This window comes from Narcine bancroftii, chromosome 5, assembly GCF_036971445.1.
Source record: "Narcine bancroftii isolate sNarBan1 chromosome 5, sNarBan1.hap1, whole genome shotgun sequence".
Taxonomy (NCBI): Eukaryota; Metazoa; Chordata; class Chondrichthyes; order Torpediniformes; family Narcinidae; genus Narcine; species Narcine bancroftii.
Genome location: NC_091473.1, coordinates 107933395 through 107947967, shown reverse-complemented (window position 1 = coordinate 107947967; position 14573 = coordinate 107933395). Strand labels below are relative to the sequence as shown.

General features: G+C 47.5%; 1 protein-coding gene across 8 annotated transcripts in view; it reads left to right on the top strand.

The window, feature by feature from the left end:
* The window catches only part of cc2d1b (coiled-coil and C2 domain containing 1B), a 167405-nt gene that overhangs the window by 79912 nt on the left and 72920 nt on the right, over positions 1-14573 (top strand). For all 8 annotated transcript variants that reach the window (XR_011357855.1, XR_011357856.1, XM_069938670.1 and 5 more), the window contains one exon: positions 13222-13507. Coding sequence is in view for 6 of the 8 variants with exons in the window: in XM_069938670.1 (XP_069794771.1) it covers positions 13222-13507 (286 nt within the window). In the remaining 2 variants the exon portion in view is untranslated. The remainder of the gene's footprint in view (positions 1-13221; positions 13508-14573) is intronic.

The window sequence follows — 14573 nt, the reverse complement described above, 5'->3', positions numbered from 1 at the left end:
TGGGCCAAACTAAATATTTATTGAAAATTTTCAACAACATCTGCATGTTTTCTCTTCTTTCAACATATGTAATGTTAAACTTTTTCTTATTAAAATAAATGTTTAATAATAGTTTTGGTTAAACTCTTTCCAGAAGAAGCATTAACAAATGAGAAATAAAATATTCAATAAATAATACTTCTCTATAGCCTTTCTTCTTTCTTTGGCTTGGCTTCGCGGATGAAGATTTATGGAGGGATATGTCCAGGTCTGCTGCAGGCTCGTTGGTGACTGACAAGTCCGATGCGGGACAGGCAGGCACGGTTGCAGCGGTTGCAAGGGAAAATTGGTTGGTTGGGTGTTGGGTTTTCCTCCTTTGTCTTTTGACAGTGAGGTGGGCTCTGCGGTCTTCTTCAAATGAGGTTGCAGCCCGCCGAACTGTGAAGCGCCAAGATGCACGGTTGGAGGCGATATCAGCCCACTGGCGGTGGTCAATGTGGCAGGCACCAAGAGATTTCTTTAAGCAGTCCTTGTACCTCTTCTTTGGTGCACCTCTGTCTCGGTGGCCAGTGGAGAGCTCACCATATAACACGATCTTGGGAAGGCGATGGTCCTCCATTCTGGAGACGTGACCCATCCAGTGCAGTTGGGTCTTCAGCAGCGTGGATTCGATGCTTGCGGGTTCTGCCAGCTATAGCCTTTAAACTCCTTTTAAATGTATTTTTTTTCACAAGTCAACAAGTCAAAAAAATAACAACTTGCTTCAATGAAAATCCAATCTTTCAACTATGAACAATCCAAAGTTAACCAAAGAAAATATTAATCCAAGCTTAGCTTGCTACACTGTGATTTACTCTGATGCACCTGGGTCTAAACCAGATACTTGGCATCTCTTCTTAGATGCAAGTTCATCAAACTCTGGGGTCAGAGTTTGCCTCCCACCTGTCTTGAAAGATCCTGTTTTCTGTCTTTCATTTGACCATTTTTCATAAGGGGTTTATTACATGTGAGTTGGGCGACAGGTCGCAGATGCTAATGAAAGTAAACAGAGGAGGTGGAGGCAATTAGCGGGCTGACGGGCCGGCGCCAATGCATTTGCAAAGCATTCTGGGATTTGTAGTATTAGCTGTGCATGCGCTATATTGGCGCGGTGGCCAGCGGGCCAGTTCTAATATATATTTGATATGATCTTGCGGGCCAAATATAATTATATCACAGGCCAAATTTGGCCCGCGGGCCTGAGTTTGACATGTGTGACCAAGACAAATAGTTACTTAAACAAAAGTTACCTTTAATTTTCTTTAAACATAAAAACAGGATCAACCTTTAACTTATTACTATTAACTTAACCCCCTTCTAATTCTAAGCGCATGTCTATGTAATGTGTATATGTTCAGGAAAGTTCTTTGATTCGCAGTCCAATCTCACTTTTCACTCCTCCAAGTTCACCGGTATCAGGCAATTCTTACACTGTGCACAGAATTTAACATTTATGAATTTCACCAGGCTCGAGTGAAAGGGTGAATGAATACCGCTCAGGAAGGTTCCAGTTGGTTTCAAAGAGATATTTGTTGATCGTTGAATACACACATACTGATTTCCGACGATCTTTACTTAAGTGACTTGCCGAAGAAACCTTCCCCATCAGGGTTTTCCAAATGAAAACCTCTTCTTCCAGGTCACCATAGAGTTCCTCTTGTTTCCTTTATTTCATGGTCCTCTTGTAAGGACCACAAGGTTTTTCACCAGACTGAACTCAGAACTCACAACCCACCTTCCAAAATGGGATCTTCAACAAGCTGCCACCTTGTCATTGCTGTAGCTTCCAAAAACCACTGCCGAACTCCAACTGAATTCTCTCTCTCTCTCAGAGAAAGCCTGCTTGGTCAATTCTCTCTCTCTGCTTGCAAAACCACATGACCTTCCTACAGGGCTCCTAACCCAGTCTCTGAAAGATCCTATCCGCCTCTGAGTGTGGACTGTTTCATTTGCACCTGCTTTTGAAGATCTTTAGCAAAGCATTTCCAAAAAGGCTTTTATTGTCTTTGTGCCTCAATATCTCACTTTCAGCAAAGCTATTGCATTTTAACTGAGGTGTGAAGTGCTACTTTGTTTGTGGTGACCTACAATAAATCCCCCCCCCCCCCCCACAATCTTATCACTTTTAAAAACATATTTATATATAATAATGTGGTGACACACCATTAGGCAGGTGAACCGGCCCCGCTTGTAACACACATGGCGGGACAGCCAGCCAAAATGGCACAGTCGGAGGTTTCCCCTTTGACCTCAGCACTGGGCTCAGAAGCCCGTGCTTGGGGACCCACATGACACCTTGGTGACGTCAGCGACCCCAGTGCAGTTCTCAGCTAGGTCAGGACTGGGAGTATAAGGCCAGCCAGGCAGCCTGCAATAAATCAGTTCTCACTGAGCTCAATCCGTCTGGTTGTGTGTTATTTCAGTTAGCAGTGTAGCTGCTGCTACAATTGGTGACCCTGACAGGTTCAAACGCCTTTGAAACCAACCAACATGAGCAACCCTTTCATCAGTGCTATAGCCGTCAAGCTCCCTGACTTCTGGGTGCAGGAACCGGAGACCTGGTTCAGCCACGCAGAGGCTCAGTTCCACCTCTGCCAGATTTCATCAGACATGACCAGGTTCTACCATGTGGTCGCCGCCCTGGACAAGGCCACCATCAAACGTGTGCTGCACCTCGTTCAACACCCACCCACGGAAGATAAATATGGGACCATCAAGCGGGTGCTCACCAGCTCCCTCGACTATCCAGGCGCCACCATGCTGCTCGGATGCTGCACCTCGATGCTTTAGGGGACAGGTCCCCGATTGACCTAATGGACGAAAAGCTCGCACTCTTGGGCGATCACACCAACTGCCCACTTTTTGAGCGCATATTTTTCGACCATCTGCCTGAGGACATCCGGCTGGTACTGGCCCAAGAGAGCTTTGTTGACCTGCGGAAGGTTGTTCAGAAGGCTCAAGAGCTATGGCTCGAGCGATTCCTGGAGGGTTCAGCAGTCCAGCAGGTCGCAAGTCATGGGCATGACCACTCCAAGCCTTCCTCTAGCGCTGCGGAGGAACACCCGGTCCCTACAGGGGCCACAAAGAGCATAACCAGAGGCAAGGCATCTGCTTCTACCACCAATGCTGAGGAGCCAAGGTTCGGAAGAATCGTCAGCCCTCCTCGTTCCAGGGAAACGAGCAGGCTGGCCGCTATTAATGGCTGCGGCGGCTGGCCAGGGACACAGCCTTTTCTACCTGCGGGACTCAGTCACCGGCCGACGTTTCCTCATCGACACTGGAGCCCAGATCAGCATCATTCTCGCCACGGCCATCGAGTCCAGGAACCGGCCTCAAGGACCTCCCCTCTGTCCAGCCAATGCAACAGAGATCCGGACGTATGGAGACAAGACCATCCACTTCCAGATCGTCCGGCAAAAGTTCTCATGGAGGTTCACCATTTCTTCCCTTCCGACCGCCATCCTGGGTGCCGACTTCCTCCTTGCCCATGGGCTCCTGGTTGGCATTCGAGGTAGGAGCCTAGTAGATGCCCGTACCTTTCAGGCCGTTCGCCTCAACGGCTCCCGCACAGAACAGCCACAGATGGCCACAGTCAGCACACCCAAGGACGAGTTCCAGCGTATCCTGGATGAGTTTCCAGCCCTCCTCAAGCCACAGTTCTCTGCTGCCTCACCGCACCATGGTGTGTTCCATCACATCCCCACCCAAGACCCACCAGTCCACGCCAAGTAACGCCAGCTCCCACCGGAAAAGCTCCAGTTGATGAAGGAAGAGTTTTTGCATCTGCTGGAGCTGGGGATCATTCGGCTTCTGACAGCCCTTGGGCCTCACCACTCCACTTGGTCCCAAGGCGCCCCTGCAGAGACTACCGGCGACTCAACAAGGCGACAGTTCCTGACCGTTACCTGATCCCTCACATCCAGGACTTTACGGCCAACCTGCATGGTGCGAGGGTATTCTCCAAGGTTGACCTGGTGTGTGGGTATCACTAAATCCCGGGGCACCCCGAGGACATACCCAAGATGGCCATCATCACCCCCCCCCTTCACCTTGTTCGAATTCCTTCGCATGCCGTTTGGGCTCAAAGACGACGCCCAGACCTTCCAGCGCCTTATGGACTCAATGGGCAGGGATTTGGATTTCATCTTCTTTTACTTGGATGACATCCTTGTTGCCAGCAGGGATCGGGTGCAACACAAGGCCCACCTGTGCACCCTCTTCGCCCGACTGGCCGACTTCAACCTCACGATCAACCCAACCAAGTGCCAGTTCGGGAAAAAGAGTCCATGCAGTTCCTAGGCCATACCATCACGGCCGAAGGAGCCATGCCCGCCGCTACGAAGGTCGCCGCAATCAAGGGGTTCCCACACCCGGGCAATCTCAAGGGCCTGCAGGAGTTCACGGTATGGTCAACTTCTATAACCTTTTTATCCTAGGCTCTGCGTGCATCATGCAGCCGCTCTTCGCCCTCATCGCGGCCAAACACAAAATGCTTGCCTGGACTCTAGAGGCTTGCAGGGCATTCGAGGCCACGAAGGATGCCCTCGCGAAGGCTACCATGCTTGCCCACCCATACACTGACCTGCATATGGCGCTCTCCGTCGACGCATGTGCCACAGCCATCGGTGCCGTCCAGGAGCAGCAAGTGAATGGACAGTGGAAGCCACTGGCATTCTTCAGCCGGCTTCTTCGCCCACCAGAGCGCAAGTATAGCGCCTTCGACCATGAGTTACTGGGTACGTACCTGAGAGTGCGACATTTCCGCTATTTCTTGGAGGGAAGGACTTTTACCATCTTTACCGACCACAAACCCCTCACTCAGGCGCTTGCCAAGGAAAAGGATCCCTGGTCGGCCCGCCAGCAGCATCACCTCTCCTTCATGTCAGAGTTTACCAACGACATTTGGCACAAGGCAGGGAAGGACAATGTGGTCACAGAGGCACTCTCACGACCGGCCATCTGCGCATTGACACCCGGCCTCGACTTCGAGCAGCTCACCTGGGACCAGAAGTCCGACGAGGAGACGCGAGCCTTAAGGACTGCCATCACGGGCCTGCGGTTCCAGGACATCCCGGCTCCTAGGAGTGAGGGCACTGTCCTGTGATGTCTCCATGGGCACCCCGCAACTAGTGGTTCCCCAGCAGTGGTGCAGGCAAGTCTTCCACCATATCCATGACCTTTTGCACCCTTCCATCAGGTCCACATTCCATACGGTGGCAGAGAGTTTTGTCTGGCACTGGCTGCAGAAGCAGATTGCGGGCTGGGCCAGAACCTGCACCCGTTGCCAGCTTTCCAAGGTGCACAGGCACACCAGAGCACCCGTATAAGAGTTCGAACATGTCCAGGAACGGTTCAGCCACATTCATGTGGACATCGTCGGGCCCTTGCCCGTTTCCGGGGTAACCGTTACCTTTTCACGGTGATGAACCGCACCACTTGTTGGCCCGAGGCGAACCTAATGCCAGATGCCTCCATGGACTCCTGCTCCCGAGCTCTGTTGCACGGTTGGGTTGCCCGGTTCAGCGTCCCGAATCACCTCACAAGCGATCCGGACACCCAGTTCACCTCTGCGCTCTGGGCACAGCTCACCAACAGGCTGGGAATCGAGCTAGTCCGCACCACAGCCTATCACCTGCAGGCCAATGGGCTGGTCGAGCGACTACACAGCCACCTTAAGTCGGCACTTATGGCCCGCCTCACCGGTCCCGACTGGGTGGACGAACTGCCTTGGGTGCTCCTGGGCATCCGCTCGAAGCCCAAAGAAGATCTACAGGTGTCATCAGCCGAGCTGGTCTATGGCGCACCGCTAGCGCTACCCGGTGAGTTTGTCAACAAACCTCACAACCCCCAGTGATCACTGCATAAACTATCCCCCCCCCCACCTCCTTTGCCCAGTTGGGCTCCTTTGCACCCCCACCGCCGCCCAGACATGGCACACGGGCCTCTTACATCCCCAGTGAACTGGATTCCAAGGAGTACGCTTTTATTCAGCGAGGCCCATCCACAGCACCTCTGCAGAGGCCTTACGAAGGGCCGTACAAACTTTGCCAGCGTTCAGGGTCCACGTTCACACTGGACATAGGCGGTTGGAGGGAACTTTTTACGGTGGACAGGCTGATGCTAACATACCTTGACCTCACCGAACCAGTAGTTGTGGCCCAGCCCAGGAAGCGAGGCCGCCTAACTAAAAAGGACATCGGCGCCGGTTCTGAGGTGGGGCTGTGTGGCGGCACGCCATTAGGCAGGTGAACCGGCCCCGCTTGTAACATATGCGGCGGGGCAGCCAGCCAAAATGGCGCTGTCGGGGGTTTCCCCTTCGACCTTGGCACTGTGCTCAGAAAGCCGTGCTTGGGGACCCATGTGATGCCCTGGTGACGTCAGTGCCCCCAGCGCGGTTCTCAGCCAAGTCCAGGCTGGGAGTATAAGGCCAGCCAGGCAGCCTGCAATGTCATTTCTGCTCACTGAGCTCAACCCGTCTGGTTGTATGTAATTAATTTCAGTTAGCAGTGTAGCTGCCAATACAATATAATATATCACAGGATATAAAATATGGATAAAAATAAGATTATGCCATTGCAGAACTTTGATTATGAAAGATACCAAAAAGATAGCAGATTTAAATGGAAGAAAGATGGAATTAAATACATAGGAATAATAACAGATAATAATTTACAGAATTTATATAAGCTTAATTATACCCTTCTATTAGAAAAAATAGAAAAAGATTTACAGAAATGGAAACATCCGCCGATTACATTGGTATGAAGGGTAAATTGTAATAAAAATTAAGATAATGTCAAGACTACAGTATCTCTTTCAATTGTCTATTGTACTAACTAAAAACTTATTTAAATTATAACATAATTGGACCAGACAATTCCTATGGAATAACACAGTACCAGGGATTGCACTGGAAAAGTTAACATGAGACTATAAACTGGGAGGACTTAGACTTCCAGATTTTAAGAAATATTATCCATCAGCACAAGCAAGATTTCTATCATCTTTCTTTGAAAAAAACAGTTCCCTTTCATGGATTCAAATGGGGCTGAATTCAATGAAATAGGAGACAATAAAGGACTTTATTTATAAGTGGAATGATAAGTCGATGATGAAAAAATGGATAATCCTATATTAATACACATGATTAGAATGTGGCAAGAAATAAATGAATGTATTAGGAAAAAAAGGGATATCACTGAGGACACTATTATGTAAACATGTACTGCTGCCTATGAATCTGGGTAGCAAAATATTGAATTCATGGTATGACAAAGGAGTAAGATATGTTGATGACTGTTATATGGAAGAATCTCTTGTGTCTTTTGAACAATTAAGAAATAAGTGTGAAGTAGCTAATGGGACATTCTTTCCAGTTTAAATAGTTCTTTAGAGAAAGATAAAGATGGGGACTAAACTTGGTCCCACCTAAAATTAGTGATATGGAACAAACTATTTGGCTGGGGAATACACCTAAATTTATATCTAAGATGTACTTTGCTCTCCAAGATGAGAGTGCAAAACCAGGTTACAGAGATAGAGAAAAGGAAGTTGGATTTAGGAGTTGCAATAATGGAAAAATGTTGGTTTGATTGGTATTTGGATAGCATGACATCAATTATAAATGCAAGGTACAGATTAGTACAATATAATTTTCTTCACCAATTATACCTCACACCACAGAAATTGCATAAATTAAAATTGGAAATATCGAGCTGTCTTTTAGATATGGAATAGAAATAGGACCGTTTATAGATGCTACATGGCCATGTGTGAAGATAAGACCTTTCTGGCAGGATATTACTGAAATATTAACAAGGATAACGGGTGGGCTTCATGGATGACCTGGAGCTTCATTGTTTAGGTGTAGCGTCTGTGCTAGCAGAGCAAAAGATCTTGATAGTCAGCAGGTTCATCCGGAACTCGTGAGTTTATTTTGTCTTACGCAGCCTTCTTAAGGCGTTTGAAACTCCCGCCCACTCGCACTGGAAGTTGTCAAGGCTACGTAAGTGCGTGGCCTGCGCGCATGCAGGCTCCTTTCTCTTTATGGAAGGGAAGGACGCGCAGCACCATCTTTGGTGCAGCTGCTCTGATGGCACACACATTACACTTGGAGAAGGTTCGCCTGACCACCAAGTGCATGTGTTGCCACAGAATTCCACTCCCGGCTTAAGAACCAGCAATATTGTCCCCACTGTCGAGTCTTGTGCTTAGGCAACCTGCCTCTACATTTGGTTGATTGCACGGCAACCGGTTATTCTACATCCAGATGGGCTGGCTTCAGGCGCTCGATCATGAAAATTTATTTTCCCCCATTATCCAATGAGAAGGTGGGCCCATTGTTACATAACACTTTGTACAGCTCCTTGTACAGCCGTTGAAGTGGTGGCCGGTTTTATCTGACAAACATGTACTCACAGTTTTTTTAGGCTCTTGGGGATGGAGGCGTGTGCCTGGCCATGGTGGGAGGGCAGGGTGGTGGTCAGGTTACCAAATCTGTCTCGGAGCTTTTGTAGAACCACTGTGTCATCTATCTTCTGCCCCTTCAGGTGGCAGAAACTCGCCAGGGACCAATAAGGGGATGCCGTAGACCAGCTCTGCCGATGATGCCTGTAGGTCTTCTTTGGTTGCATTGCAAACCCCGAGAAGGACCCAGGGGAGCTCTTCCACCCAGTTGGGGGCTGTGAGCCTGGCCATGAGTGCTGACTTAAGATATCTGTGGAAACATTCAACCAGGCCATTCAACTGCGTGTTTTGGTGGTGGTATGGTGTAATTGGATTCCCAGCAGACTGGCCAATGCTGCCCATAGGCTGGATGTGAACTGAGCCCCCCCTGTCAGAAGTGATGTATGCTGGGATGCCAGAGAGTGCTACCCATATTCCGACTAGGGCCCAGGCTCAGGAGTCAGTAGTGGTGGCAGTGAGTGGAACGGATTTGGTCCACCTGGTGAAACAATCCACCATGGTGAGAAGGTACCGCGCACCTCGGGACACTGGCAGAGGTTCCACAATGTTGACGTAAATGTGGTCAAATCTGCGGGTTGGAGACTTGAACTGTTGGGGGCAGCTTTGGTGTGTTTGTGGACCTTGGATGTTTGACACTGAGTGCATGTCCGTGCCCAATCACTGACCTGCTTCCTGAGTCCATCCCATACAAATCGGGAAGAGACCATTCAAACCGGAGTTTGGATTGAGGGGTGTGATAGGCCATCTACTGAATCAAATTATCGTTGCCTCCAGGGCGTTGGGACGAAGGGAGGGGTTTGCCTGTGGATATGACGCAGAGTAGGGTTTGTTCCCCTTGGCTCAAGGGTATGTCTTGCAGCTGCAGGCCGGAGATCGTGGTCCTGTAGCTGCATGTCTCGTCATCATCCTGTGCACCTTTGCCAGCTCGGAGTAATCGACATCTTGTGAAAAAGTCTGAATTGTCGGTCTGGAAAGGGCAACCGCCATGACGTTGTCTTTGCTGGAGACGTGCTTGATTGTGGTCGTGAACTCAGAGGTGTAGGAAAGGTGGCGCTGTTGTCAGGCTGATTGGGATCTGAAACTTTCGTGAATACCAAAGTGAATGGTTTGTGGTCTGTGAAAACTCTGCCTTCCAGAAAATATCTGAAGTGTCATATGGCAAGGTAGAGCACTAGCAGCTCCCTGTCAAAGGCAGTGTATTTCAGCTCGGGTGGTCGTAAATGCTTATTGAAGAATGCTAGGGGTTTCCACTGTCTGTCCATGAGTTGCTCCAGTACCCCGCCGATTGCAGTGCTTGATGCATCAACTGTGAGGGCTGTTGGGACATCGGTTCTGGAGTGCACAAGCATAGCGGCATTAAGTAGGACCTCTTTTGCTTGAAGGAAAGCGGCGGCGGCGTTCCAGGTTGTGTCTTTTCTGTACCTGGCATCAGGTTGTAAAGCAGGCGCATGATGCTGGCGTAAGCCAGGAGGGATCAGTTGTAGAAGTTAACCATGCCTACAAAACTCTTGCAGTCTTTTTACCATGGTAGGTCTGCTGAAATGCCAGGTGGCCTCTACGTTGGTAGGGGAGTGGCGCCGTCTTTCAAAATGCTGTGGCCCAGGAAATCAATGGTCTTTAACCCGAACTGGCACTTGGCAGGGTTGATGGTGAGACTGAATTTGCTGAGGCAGGCATAAAATTGGCAGAGGTGGGAAATATGGTCCCTGCTCACAGTCAGGATGTCATCTAGGTATATGAACAGGAAGTCCAGGTTCCGGCCCACTGCGTCCATGACGTGCTGGAAATTTTTTGCCGCATTTTTAAGGCTGAGTGGCATTCGCAGAAATACGATATGGTCAAAAGGGGTGATCAGGGCTGTCTTCTGGATCTCATCAAGGTGAACCAGGATTTGATAGTAGCTGTGTACTAGGTTGACTTTGGGAGAAAATATGGGCACCGTGTAAGTTGGCTGCAAAGTCCTGGAAATGTGGGATGGGGTGGCAGTCCAGTATGGTGACATTGTTCAGACAGCGGTAGACCCTGCATGGTCGCCAACCCCTGGTTGCCTTCAGCACCATGTGCAGTGGTGAGGTCCATGGGCTATCTGATCTGTGGACAATCCCAAGTTCCTCCATGCACATGAATTCTTCCTTAGCCAAGTTGAGCTTGTCTGGCAGCAGTCATCTGGCTTTTGCATGGAGGGGTAGCCCTTGGATGGTAAGGTAGTGCTGCACTGTGTCTCTGCATGGTGAAGGTGAACTGCGGCCTGAGGACAGATGGGAACAGCCAGGATCCTGCTGTACTCATTGCCAGATGTGGCAACCGAGCCCAAGTGAGGAGCAGGTACCATGGCAACCTCAAAAGGGAATGTCTGGAAGGTCTTGGCATGGACTAGTGTCTTGTCTTTAAGGTCGACCAGTAGATTTAGGGCCCTCAGGAAATCTCCCAGGAGTGGCTTTTCAACGGTGGCCAACGTGGTTCCATTTGAACATGTTTGCGCCTAACCGGTGTTATTTTCCTTTTGCCGTACGTCCTTATGAAGCTGTTGTTGGCAACGTGTAAGGTGGCCCCATGCTCTTGTCCAGGTGTCCAGTGGCGTGGGTGGTAGGACACTGATCTCCATGCTGATATTTACAAGGAAATGGCATCCAGAAATTCTGTCCCAAGCATGTAGTAGGCTGTCCGGTTGGCCTGCCGCGGAAGCCATTAGTGGCAGCTGGCCCTAGCATTTCTCAGGAATGAGCAGGGCTGTTGGAAGCGGCAGACATTCCCCCCCCCACCCCCCCCCCCCCCCCACCCCCACTTCTGGTGGTAGAAGCACCATTGGTTTTCAGCGTCTCTGTCCTCCTGTAGGGCTGCTGGCAGTCTTGTGATGTACTTGACTTAGTCTATGGCGTGGCCTGGGGCTGGGAAGCTGATTGACAGCGGACTTGTTCTCCCTCTTGGTTCAGCAGAGGGTGTCTGCTTTGGCCATGACCTTCCTGGGATCACTGAAGTCCTTCCTTGTCTGCCAGTCGCAGCTGTATGTCATCAGGTAGCTGCTCGAGGAACGTCTGCTCAAACATGAGACAAGGCTTGTGTCCTTCTACCAGCGCCAGCATCTCATCCATCAGAGCAGAAGGGGTTCTGTCCCCTAGGCTGTCCATGTGCATTATCCTGGTTGCCCTCTCACATCTGAAGAGTCCGAACTTGCTGATTAGTAGCATTTTCAGCACATTGTATTGCTGCTTTCTGTTGGGGCCTGGATTAAGTCGTCTACCAGGGCCATGGTGTCTTGGTCCAAAGAGCTCACCATGTGAAAATACTTTGTGGAGTCTGATATAATCTGTTTTATCTGGAGCTGTGCCTCCGCCTGGGCGAACCACTTGCGGGGCCTCAGTTTCCAGAAAATGGGCCTTTTCAACGCAACAGCACTTACTGCTGCAGCATCCATGATGCGACGTCCAAAGTGCATTTGGATCTGTTGGGGCTACCAACGTAGCATATGTGCTAGCAGATCGAAAGATGAGATCAGTAGTCAGCAGGATCGTCCAGAACTCATGAATTTATTTTGTCTTCCACCAACATTCTTAAAGCACTTGAAACCCTTGTGCCGGAAGTTGTGGCAAGGCTATGTAAGTGTGCAGCGTGTATACATGTGGGCTCCTTGCCCCTAACGGAAGAGAAGGACGCACAGTGACATCTTTGGTACGGCTGCTCCAATGGCGCACACGTTACACTCTGAGCCGGTTCACCTGACCTCCAAGCACGTGGGTTATCACATGGGCAACTTTATTGTTATAAGTAATAAACTAACTAAATTCAAAATTTCATTGTTAAAATACCATTAGCTGTGGCTGAGAAATTTATTTTGATTACTTGGAAATCCTACTCCCCTCTACTGATAGCACAATGGAAGACAGAGATGAACAGTTGTATACCAATGGAAAAAAAATCATATACAATCTAAAGAACAAATATGATGTATTTATGGCAACCATATTTGGATTATATAGGGCCCCAAATATAATTTCAATAAAGAGCTACTATTATACAAATGTAAGTGACCTCCCCAATGAAGACTTTCTTATCCCAACTGTAAGTCCTCATGGTGTACGGATTTATATTATGAAGGGGGTGTGAAGGAAGGAGTTGTTGTGTTTTGTAAGAAAAAGTTTATATATATATTTATTTTGTTCCTCTTTATATATTTTATATCATTATATATTTATTTATAATATATATAAATTTATTTTGATATGTATATTTATAGAATAAACCTAAAAATAAAATATTCAAAAAAAATTCATACATACAGCACATAACAGTCCATTTCGGACCACAAGTCTGTGCTGCTCAATTTACACCCAACTAGCCCCTGGATTTCAAACAGATGAGTGAAACTGAAGCCCCCGGGGAAAACCCATGCAGACATGAGGGGAATGTGCTAACTCCTTACAGGCAGCATGGAATTCAAACCACTGTCCCGATGGCTGGTGCTGTAAAAGCCTTGTGCTAACCAATATGTCAACCATTCCGCTCTCTCGTTTGAGTTTGGATCTTCATTTTGACATTTGCTGTTAAGGAGTTGTTCATTACTAGAAATGTAATTTCTTAAAAGAATATTGAGACAATATTCTGTCACACTGAAAAAGTTTTATTGTTTATTGGAAAATGTTTTAAAGTACTTTTGTCAGAAATCATATAAAAAGTCATTCTAAAGTTTGTATTTAAATATGGCATTTGCAGTCTTTAACTGATTTCTTTGCTTAACAGACTTTGCAGGCAATGTTGGCATCTGTAAAGAAAGGTGGAAGTATAAAGGAGGTGGAAATTCCTCCTCCAGTGGCCATTGGTAAAAGCAGTGCTGCAGTACTCCAACCTGATGGTTTAAATGCAGAAAGTATGGAAGCTGAAAATACGGAAGAGGATACACCTGCAAATTCTAATGTGACTGTGTTACCTTCTATGTCTGATTCTCACAATGTTCTTGCAGAATCTGCAACTGTCACTCAGTCAGATGCCAATGACGTATCCTCTGCAACGATAAGTGATGGTTCAGGTATTGTATCAAATGGAAATTCTCTCATTCTGCCATTTATTTTTATGGATTCTAGTGGCCATGGCCAGTCACCAAGTTTCCCAGTATTATGGAATTGCCTCTTAAATTCATCAGCAGGTTAGATTAATTAGGAATCAAAGGACAATGTAGGTTACTTTTTAAAGTAGTTTTATTCGCTTATTTTGTGAGTTATAGTTTTTGAGATATCATTAGTTCAATTGATTTTTAATTCTTTAAAATTATTTTCCTCCATTTTAATGTTTTTAAATGTCACTTCATTGCAAGCTTTTACAGCTGGTGAAGCTCTACGTGCAACTTTGCCAGTTGTCAGTCACTTCTGAAAAGAGAGCCAATGGACATGACGACCACAGGCAACAATTCCTAGAGGAATAACTGCAACCAGATTAAGTCTGTTATAATTTCAACTGATATTTGCATCCTTGGCATTTAATAATTTTGGTATTGTCTATATAATATGTGAAGGAACTGAACAATTCAGATTACCTTGCTATAGAAAGGATACCATTTAGCTAGAAACTGCAAATAGGATTCATGAGGATATTACTGGGGCAGGAGGGCTTGAGTTACAAAGAGAGACTGGCAAAGATTTTTTTTCTCTGTAATCTAAGTGGATGAGTGTAATCTTGTAGATATATATAGAGAGTATAAAACTTAGGGCATAGAATTAAGATAAGAGGAGAAAAACTTAAAAGGGACCTGAGGGGCAATATTTTCACAGAGGAGATGGGTATATATGGAACAAGCTGTCAGAGGAAGCAGTTGAAGCGAATAAAGTTACTACGTTTAAAACACCTGTGTACAGGAACATTGATAGGGAAGGTTGAGAGGGTTATTGGCCAAATGTAGGCAAATCAGCCAATCTTAGATTGGCAGTGTGGATGAGTTGGGCTGAAAGACCTGTTTCTATGTTTCATGACTCCCATGATTTTGGACTTCCCTTGTTAAAATGTGCTCTTGTTTCTCCTTGATAAATTTATACTGCAGTTGTTTGAAAAACAGTGGTGGTACTGAAAGCAATTATAAATCTTTGGCTTGGCTTCGCGGA